Source organism: Amphibalanus amphitrite, unplaced genomic scaffold (genome assembly GCF_019059575.1).
Source record: "Amphibalanus amphitrite isolate SeventyFive unplaced genomic scaffold, NRLGWU_Aamphi_draft 000490F_arrow, whole genome shotgun sequence".
In the NCBI taxonomy this organism is placed as follows: Eukaryota; Metazoa; Arthropoda; class Thecostraca; order Balanomorpha; family Balanidae; genus Amphibalanus; species Amphibalanus amphitrite.
This window is the reverse complement of record NW_024881984.1, coordinates 74,431-84,583: the sequence shown is the minus strand read 5'-3', so window position 1 is coordinate 84,583 and position 10,153 is coordinate 74,431. Positions and strand designations below refer to the sequence as shown.

Here is a 10,153-nt window from a genome sequence, read left to right as displayed (position 1 = left end):
AATTTTCAGAGTAGGTGTAAAATTGATTAACGCGAGGGTACTGAAAGTTTCGTCGCGATCGGCCGCTTTTTACGCGAGTTATTCGCGAAAAACCATGGGGGGTCCATTCGACCCCCCCCCCCCCTATACGGGCGAGGGTTAAAGCAGATTCGTCATATTTGTATTTTGTACCCTTTTTTGTGTGCTACCTACCTACCCCGTTATGAATTCAAAAGCATTTCTAGCCCGCTCTCGCTTAATTGCATTTGTTGTAAATGTAGGCATTCGGTGTAAATAATAAATATGACGGTAGCGATGTCTCTCATACCATACGCTGTCAGTTTTCACCGTAGCTGCATTTTAATTTTGTTTTTGCCTCAACAGTGGTAAGACATGAATATAACATCGCCGTGATGTGTCACAATACGATAAACTTCGGTAAAATATATACTGATGATACTAAAATACAAAAATACCATAGCCAAAATCGTAAATGTAATTGAAGCGTCGGACAATGAAACGCAGCTCAGTGCCTTGATCGCACTGACCCTGTAGTGCCTTGGATCGCACCGTAAGCAGCCAATACATCCGCCTTCGCGAGGCGAGAACGTAATAAGGCAAAATAAGGAATTAGAGGAATACCACAGAAGGTACCGTAATATCTCCGTCTTTTCCGCGCTTAATATCCATTCCGGATTCCGCAATAATACACAATACACATTGATATAGCCCTGTCAGCGCGTCCCCAATATCCAATATCCACTTGTACAGGCCCTGAACAATACAAATAATATCCGAAAATATATTTTCGTTAGTGTAGAGTATAACAAAGCCACGTGAAAGGAAGACGGCGTATGCGGTGGGCACATACATCAGCTCTGCTTCACATAGGCAACAGCAGAAAACGCGTCTCAACGGCGCAAATGCAACACCGCAGCGGAGGCGACGGGGCCAACTACGACGGAACAGGGGAAGCCCAGAGGCTCGACCTCACTGCACGCCAGCGAGTAGCGCGCGGAAGGGTAGTCCTCTCTTGACTCGCCTCCCATTGAGAGCGCAAGGAAGCGAGGACATCGGCTCACTGCTGATACACTGAGAATTGAATCACAGACAGGCAAGGCAACAAACAGCGGAAATCGACTGGAATCGGCGCAGTCCCCAGTCCTCAGGCACTAGATCGATATGTCGGTGTGTCTCTGCAGGTACCGAGACGCGACACAGACGCTTCACAAAGCGGTAAAAGTGACCTATTGCTTCAGGAAGGTCTACGCGAAGCGAGTTTATAAATTAGCATTCATTTTACCTATATTATGGTGTGATAATTATAATACATCCCATTTTCAGTGACTCACATAACCCACATACCATATCTGAGTTACTCTCGACAAAATCACAACGCTACAAACATTCACACGCGTTCTCCAAGCAAACATTCGATCCACAGCGCGGTGCCGCCCAGCGGTAGCGCCCAATGTCCGGTGCACAGGTGGCGCCACAATCGCGGCGGTGGGCGATATAGATGTCGCCTTGGTCGGTGCACTATGGCCGGGCCGCCCAGGCGCCCGCCTCACAGCACAGAAGGGAGCGCGCCAGTCGGCCTAGAAGCGTTCGCTGCCGGCCGGCTGCTGGGAGAGCGACAGCTTGGAGGTCTCCTACGGGGCCGGGGAGGCGCGTCAGTCGGAGAGGATAGACCAGGGCCTCCATAATGGAACTCATTTGGCCCTCGCGTGGATTCACCCATTGCTTGATACGGGCTTACCCAAAGAAGGAAAGGAAAGAAAAGCCTCAAAGTTCGAGGCCAGATATCTTCCCCTCTGCAGCATCAACTTCTCTGTCAAGAACTACTGAAAGAGCCATCGCCCTTCGATGCACTCATACAGTAGAACCGAATCACCAAGGAGCATTGTATCTACGACGCACCACAACTGCAAAAACCAATACGCGACCGTGACGTCCCTATAGCACTCTGAGCCCAGACTGCCCCATATTCTGTCCCGTTCAAATTCCGCCCCTCACCTGTCCTCTGAGCCTGCCGGTGGCCGGCCGGCGCAGCCCGCTGGCCGCTGCCGAGTGGGACGACTGGAGCGAGATGTTGGTCAGCGAGCCCGTGCCGCCCGCGCTGCGGCGCACTCCGCCTGGAAACGGCACGAGGAGGACGGGTGAAAACGTGTCATGCGGACGGTACGGGCCAACCTAGCACGTGTGATGTAGGTGACAGGTGCCATACAAAGAGACGGTCAAAATAGGAATGAGCTCCGCCGTTGCCAATTACAGACTTCATGCGAAGCAAAAATCAAAATAAATATATAGGTAATATGGAAAGAAACTTGAAAGAAACTTGAAACAGCAACTAAGATCTCAAGCCACACCACAATTTTTAAACATCGTGCAGGCTGGGAAACGCAGATCTTTTGACCTGTTTACTGTTTTATAACTGACAACTGACAAGACTTTGAATAATCGTCCCACCCTGAAAGAGCACTGGATGACACGAAATGCAAACACAAAAACACCCGATCCTGAATGTCGATACGCGTACGACGTCCAGAATCTTATTGGTGAAGTTCGCCAGTCACCACACTGACACAGCCCACTGGACCTCGGTCAGCACCCAGGATCGTCCTAAAGCGTACTACGTACCTCCCCTGCCGGGCAGGCGGGACGCCGGGCCGGGCAGCTGCCTCGGCTGCCGCTGCGACAGCGCCGGCTCGACGTCTGACCTGGGGTCGCCGTCGAGGTCAGAAAGGTCAGCCGGGGTCAGAGGGACAGCCGGGGCTTAGGGGGTGTCTGCGAGGCAGCTCGTGCCGGCCAAAAGCAGTGACATTTGGGCGGCAATACGCTAAATGAAACACAACAAAATCATAGAAAATTCAACCAAGAATTATGATGGAAAGCTCAGGAACACATACACATAGGCATTGATGTAGCAAGTAGGCCGTAGATATGAAGAGAACACAATAAAAGCGATGCGCAGAATGTCAAATATTTTCTTTACATATGTGCTTTGAATATCTGCAATTCATGCCCGTGATTGTTTTTCCTTTCAAAGCTGTAGCCAAGCTGCAAATAAAACGGCAATATTCATTCAACATTCCCAAGGCTACATGACGTCAAAGGCAGTAGATGAAATAGCCGAGCTTACACGCTTGCTCTTCCGTTGAAGCAACGTCGCAGCTTTGCTAGAGCTCACCTGTCAGCTACCAGGGAGGGGTTGCTGCGACTCGTGTTGGGGCCCGGCAGGCTGCGCACACTACACACGCTGCTGTCGCTGCCGCTCTGCGCCGACGACTGCCGCAGCGGCGCCGCCGTCTGCCGCGCCGGCGCCGCGCGCGACGCACCGGCGGCGGCCGGCGCACGCAGGCCAGAGGCGGACGGCGGACGCAGCCCGGACGCGGCCGGCGCGCGGAGTCCCGAGGCGGCGGGCTGGCGGAGTCCGCTGGCGGCCGGCTGTCTCAGCCCACTGGCCGCCGGCTGTCTGAGTCCACTGGCCGCCGGCTGGCGGAGTCCAGACGCCGCCGGCTGCCGCAGACCGGTCGCCGTCGGCTTCCTCAGCCCTCCGGTCGCCGCAGACGCCGACGCCGACAGCGCGGCCGGCTGCTTCAGCGCCGACGTGCCCGGCCCGGCCGAGGCCGACGCTGAAGCGGCCGGCTGCCGCAGCCCGGGTCCGCGCAGGGACGCCATCGGGACCGGCACGGGGCTCTCCTCAGGGGTCTCCATGGGCGCGGCGCGGATGGGTGTGACGCCGATACTGCTGCCGCTGCTGCCCACCGATCGGCACGGCGTGGAGGTGAGGGGGCGGCGCAGCGCGGCCGCGCGCCGGCCCAGCGCTGACACCGGCGCCGCCACCGACGACGGGTCGCCGCGCTCCGGGGTACTGGCCGAGAGCGGGCCGCGCGGCGGGGACGGCGACCGCTGCCGGGCCGGAGGGGTCCGTCAGTCAGGAGAAAGAGAAAACGTCGAGAGAAAACAGGACGAGCACCATCATTGGGGACCACTACCGTACCATAGTCCTTTGTTACTGGTGATAATAAAAGTATCGTAGCCCTAAATCGTCCAACAAATTATGACACAATGACCACTTTGTCCCCGCTGATCAGGATAGCCCCTTAACTATGAACAAATTTAATGTTCCATTGGATGCACAGCACATAATAAAAAAGCAGACCCATTTAATTGCCCCACGAAAAGGCAACTTTATGCTCGCAAAAAGTTACTCATAACGCTCCTTCTAAGATGTCATAGCCCAACGACATCTCACCTCATCGAAGCGGTCGACGTCGTGGCAGTAGGTGTTGTTCATACTGTCCGACTGCACGTCTGTCCTGCCATTGAGATCGCTGGCCGGAGTACCGCCTCCCGTCTCCTCCCCGGGCCCCTCCTGGTTCCCATTGACGTCTCCTCCCGGCGGCGGCTCCGGAGGTAGGGAGCGAGCCGCCGACGCGGACGCGCGCGGTACCTTAAACGTCCCCGTCTTGTCCACCTTGAATGTACCGAACCTCTGTCTTTTGTCGATCTTGAACGTGCCCGTGTTTGGTCGGCAGATGTATGTCTCCTTGCGGGAGAGCTGTGAGCGTGGCGGTCCCGTTCGCTGTCCATCTGTGGAGTCTGCGGTGCCGGCTCCGAGTCCTGACTCCGAGTCCAGGGCGGACTCTGCGTCTAGGACGTCCTCTCTGGATACACGCCGCTCCATCTGTTCAAACTGACGGTTCTCGTACTCCTCATCAGCCTGAAGTTCTAACTCCCTCTGTTCTGCGGACGCCTGCTCACACAAATGGGCGTACCCGGCGTCATCCTCCGGCGGGGGAGCAGCAGGGGCGGGTGTGCGGGCCGGCGCCGGAGCGCGAGCGGCGGCAGCTGGGGTCGCCAGTCTGCGGCCCGACGCCACTGCCAGTGAGTCTCGCGGCTGTCGACTGGCCAATCGGGACGGCGTCGGCGCGGCAGCAGAGGGGGCAGCAGGTGCCGGGTCATCACTAACAGACTCTACCGCAGCGGCCTCAGGTGCCTTCTCAATCTCTCTCGCCGTCGACGGCGCTGTTCTTCGAGCTTCCACCGACTTTGGAGCAGGCTCAGATACCCCACTTTCCGCCACATCGTCAGCCTCATCATCACCACCCGTTCTCGTCTTCGAGTCCAGCGGCGGCGGGGTGAGACCTCCCGCTGACGCCGCCGCCGCCGCCTGCGCCACTGCCGCTGCCGACGCCGAGCGCAGGGAAGACACGGTGAACGGTCCCGTCGGAGCGGGAAATGAAGAGTCCAGCGGCGACTCGGAGGGCACGGGAGCGGGCTGGCTAGGTGGGAGCTGGCGCCGCGCCTCGGCCAGTGCGGCGAGCATGTTGACGTCCAACGAGAGAAGCTCGTTGTCGCCGGGCAGACTCTGCGGAGCCGAGTCGACCAGGCTGATGTCCACGTCTGTTGGAGGGAGAACGGGCAGACGTCAATAGTATCATTTTGCGGTGTTGGATGCTGAGGATAACACCAGAGCATTAGCTCTGCAGAAGCTGAATAATAAGCATATCGATGTGAAAGCACGCTTTCAGCAACCAGCTGCTAAGCATAGTCTCTTGGTAAATCATGGCAAGAGAAATAAAAAAAACAGCGTGAAATATCTACAAAAATGTATATGTATAAAAACAACCCTTTCGGAATACAGATAAGAGGCGCGCACAGAGTCGTTGCTCACCATCTTGGTGGTTGAGCTGCGAGAACTGATCTGCCAGCGCCAGGGCCTCCTGGAAAATGTTGTCCATGTCCGCCTCGCCGCCAAACTGCTGAGGGACGGACAGAATACAGTCAGAGGCGCATCCATCGACACAACAGAACCGAACAGCATTCGAGAGGGCTACTGTTCGATTTCACGAGACTACAGGAAGCCCAAGGAGTTCTCCGGATTACGTTAGTAATTAGTTGGAGAGGTTCATTTTCCGGAGGTAACCAGAGCTGCAGTAGAGACTAAGTAGTGAGAAACATAATACCAGTATAACGCCTTATGGGGCGACTAACGGAGCGAGCGAGAGGGTGGGCCTTGCACGTGCGAAATTTCGAGGGGGTACCTCCAACTGACTTGTGCACGGCACCCTACTAACCGGTCTCTAGCGATGTGCCAAATTTGAGCACAATCGGCCCAGCCGTTCTCGAGATCTGGAAGCGGCACCCTGCACGTGCGCACGTGCAAAATGGGTCCCAACTGACTTGTGCACGGCACCCTACTAACTGGTCCCTAACCGTGTACCAAATTTGAGCGCCATCGGTCCAGCCGTTCTCGAGATCTGGAAACGACCCCTGCACGTGCGCACGTGCAGCAGCTCCCCAACTCTGGCACATGGATATGCAGTGCCTAGTGGGTGCCTACCTACATGCCAACTTTCAGCATAATCGGCCCAGTAGTTACCGAGATATTGCAACAATTACAAAACGGACACCTCTTCGTTTTGCACGTGGCACGTGCATAAGGGGTCACCCACATGCATCGGGAATAGTCCAATACTTGGTAGAAGGAATGAAGCTACCCTACAAAAATTACCGCATGTAAATCGGTCAAGTGGTTGCTGAGATATAAGCCTCGCAAAAGCGTCCGCACGGCCGGCCGGCCGGCCGGCCGGCCGCTCATACTCAGAAATTTCTGTTAATCTAAGGAAAGACTACGCTCGCTTCGCTCGCTCCGTAACTACGGTAACCAGTATAGCGCCTTTTGGGGCGACTAACGGAGCGAGCGAGAGGGTGAGCCTTGCACGTGCGAAATTTCGAGGGGGTACCTCCAACTGACTTGTGCACGGCACCCTACTGACCGGTTTCTAGCGATGTGCCAAATTTGAGCACAATCGGCCCAGCCGTTCTCGAGATCTGGGAGCGGCACCCTGCACGTGCGCACGTGCAAAATGGGTCCCGACTGGCTTTTGCACGGCACCCTACTAACCGGTCCCTAACTGTGTACCAAATTTGAGCGCAATCGGTCCAGCCGTTCTCGAGATCTGGAAACGACCTCTGCACGTGCGCACGTGCAGCGGCACCCCAACTCTGGCACATGGATATGCAGTGCCTAGTGGGTGCCTACCTACATGCCAACTTTCAGCGCAATCGGCCAAGTAGTTACCGAAATATTGCAACAATTGCAAAACTGACACCTCTTCGTTTTGCACGTGGCACGTGCATAAGGGGTCACCCACATGCATCGGGAATAGTCCAATACTTGGTAGAAGGAATGAAGCTACCCTATAAAAATTACCGCGTGTAAATCGGTCAAGTGGTTGCTGAGATATAAGCCTCGCAAAAGCGTCCGCACGGCCGGCCGGCCGGCCGGCCGGCCGCTCATACTCAGAAATTTCCGTTATTCTACGTAAGACTCCGCTCGCTTCGCTCGCTCCGTAATAATAGCAGCATCAGCGACAAGATCGTTAGGAAATCAATCCGGATGCGGGTAAAACAGCGCCTGGCTTCTTTCGTTTGAGCAGCTTTAAACATATAGAAGGAAAACTGCGTTCACGTATACCGGGTAAATTAAACGCGGACAAATTAGCGCATCGACAAACGTTTCAGCCCGAGTGCGAGCACCAAACACACAATACCAATCACACAACGCGAGACCATCATTTCAAATCCATCGAAACATAGTTGCTAAATGTCATCTTAACCCCTGTAACCAATCATTCATCTTAAACATTAAAAATTACAACTTAGTCTAATCCTGCTCATTCCATCAACCTATACCAAATTAAAATGAGAAAATGAACATCCAGTCACGTCATCGGCAACATTTTCCAAATCAAACCCTCTCCAGCCCATCCCACACTGACACAACTCCTCTTTCCACTAACCTCCAGTGCGTCGTCTCCAATCAGCTCCATATCACCGTCCTCTGTACGTCCACTGCCGTCCGCCTCGCGGGAGCCCTTCTCTCTGAAATCGACCAGCTCGTCTGTGGGCACCGGGCGATCCCCGCCGCCGCCGCCGCCGCCACCGGACATACTCCCGGCGATCAGAAATGGATCGGAGAGCTCCAGGTCGGCCTTGTTGGCGAGCGGCGAGCGCACCAGCAGGTTCAGAGGACAGGTCGGTGACGACGCCTGCTCGCCGCTCGTGTCGATGTTGACCAGCTTCAGCTCTGTGACGGAAGGCGGGTATGGGGACGGATCAGGAGGTGAAACGGGAGTACTCAGCGACTGCGCGAAGTAGAACTCAGATACAAACTTGTATGAATCATACATACGTGACGTGAAGTGTCTGTATCAATTAATTATAAACGTCAAATGTGACGGTAGTACCACAGCAATTCACAGAAGTCTTCCAAACAAAACAAAATAACAATGTTACTAGTTTACCAACTAGTACAATGTAAAACAGTACACGCAAATCATAAACAATCCCTGTAAGTCTTATCCCTATACCAACACAAAACATCACCTTCCGGTCGAGCCGCGACATTAAGCGTTCGATACTCACCGTTGTCCTGCACACCGGAGTGATCGGGGTCCAGCGTCGACTGGCGCCCCCCGTCACCCTCCATGGTGACAATCGACGGTCCTAGCCGCCGCAGACGACGGTATCGACGGTGACGTCACAGGTCAGAGTTGGTCTGTGGGGCAGGTCAAGTCAGGTCAGGTCGCAGATCAGATGATGGAATAATATGAGCTATGGTAGTGCAATTACTTTTGGTAGTGCAATTACCCATTCTGATCCGACCAAACGGGCATGCACGTGCCACGGTGTGCAGTCTGGCAGCCAGGGCTGCGGAGTCGATGGATTTTCGGCGAGTCCGACTCCGACTCCGGCTTTAAAAAACCAGCTCCGACTCCGACTCCGGGCAGAATTGTCGACTCCGACCGACTCCAACTCCCGACTCCGACTTCGCAGACCTAGCAGGCTGCGGAGTCGACAGATTTTCGGTGACTCCGACTCTGACTCCGGCTCCGGCTCGGGTTTCTAAAATCGACTGACTCTGAATCCTACTCCGGTCACAACTGTCGACTGCGACCGACTCCGACTCCGCAGCCCTGCTGGCAGCACAGCATGGAAATTCAGGAGCCCCAGCAGGGAGTCATGCAGCATTGCAGTATCACCTTCTGGCTTCTACCATGGCCCTGATCGGCGGCCGGCTCATTGGTCAATAGCCCGTTGCCGGGGCAACGTGCACGTATGCGTGCGCGGGCTAGCGCGCTAGCCGGCCGCCGAACAGCGCTCATTTCAATTTGTTAGAGGAGTGCAAATTCTGTGTTCAAATGCTGGTTCAAATGCAGCAAAACCAGCTGAACAGAAAACGAAACAGACCCCCAGAACCCAGAAGGTTATGGAACTGGGCCCTGTTTCACCAGTGATAGCAGCATGCTACTATCAAATTGCGCGAGCTGACGTAATGTGATGACGTCACACTATTGACGTTTCGTGTAATCCGTGAGCTTTTTCATAGCTACGTTTGGAACAGAGCTGCTGTCTCGTTGAATGTGTTTGATACGTTCGCACGGCCTTGAAGATGTTAGCAGCAATATTTGATGACATCACACAGATTGACGACGGCATGGTTTGTTGATGCTTCCATGGAAACCCAATTTGACACGTGTGATAGCAGCGTGCTGCTATCACCGGTGAAACAGGGCCCTAGTTGCAGCTCATTACCGCAGCTCAAGCTGTGAGCTGTAGCAGCTGGGGCTTAGGCGTAAATGGCACTTGGAAGCACAGTGCCAGAGTGGCGATCTCAAGCCAGCGCGCAAGACATGCTGATGCAGCCACAGTGGGCATACAGAGTGTTAATTAGAAGCACAACCTGAACCTGCTGAGTACCTTGGCCAGACTAAAACGGAGGAACAAGTGACGAAGCGTGACGTATTGGTATGAAAATATATTTCTTAACTTACCGGTATCCTGTAAGGAAATACCCCAAAAATCACCTCGAAAATGACTTAGGGGATACGTGCACATAAAAATGTGAAACGTCTCTCTCCCTCCAACTCTTGCTCCAACTTATCCCTGAATCAAGATATGACAATGAAATGGTTTTAGATTTTTATCAAAGACGTCATATCCGTATACACAAATGAACTTGCGAGTTGTAGGTAATACACAGCAAAATGATTCATATTTGCGTTTTTTTTGCTTTTTGTGTTAAAATATTGTTTACTTCTGAGATTTGTAGTATAAACTCGAATAAAACATACAACTATCAAGCAATATTAGTTCAAGTTGA

The 10,153-nt window shown here is 54.1% G+C and overlaps 1 protein-coding gene across 2 annotated transcripts; it reads right to left on the bottom strand.

Moving 5' to 3' along the window:
- Positions 1-767: 767 nt before the first annotated feature.
- Positions 768-10,005, bottom strand: LOC122392531 (proteoglycan 4-like). 2 transcript variants are annotated; one of them, XM_043387493.1, is made up of 9 exons: positions 9,825-10,005; positions 8,416-8,548; positions 7,791-8,077; positions 5,660-5,747; positions 4,238-5,388; positions 3,170-3,891; positions 2,620-2,699; positions 1,996-2,114; positions 768-1,631 (listed from the first exon to the last, which is right to left on the bottom strand). In XM_043387493.1, exons 2-9 carry the CDS (start codon positions 8,477-8,479, stop codon positions 1,578-1,580), a joined length of 2,565 nt encoding a protein of 854 aa, XP_043243428.1. In that variant the 5' UTR covers positions 8,480-8,548; positions 9,825-10,005; the 3' UTR covers positions 768-1,577. The 2 variants fall into 2 exon arrangements, with proteins under 2 accessions (XP_043243428.1, XP_043243429.1); XM_043387494.1 differs by having other exon boundaries at positions 5,660-5,744; positions 9,825-9,947.
- Positions 10,006-10,153: the final 148 nt, after the last annotated feature.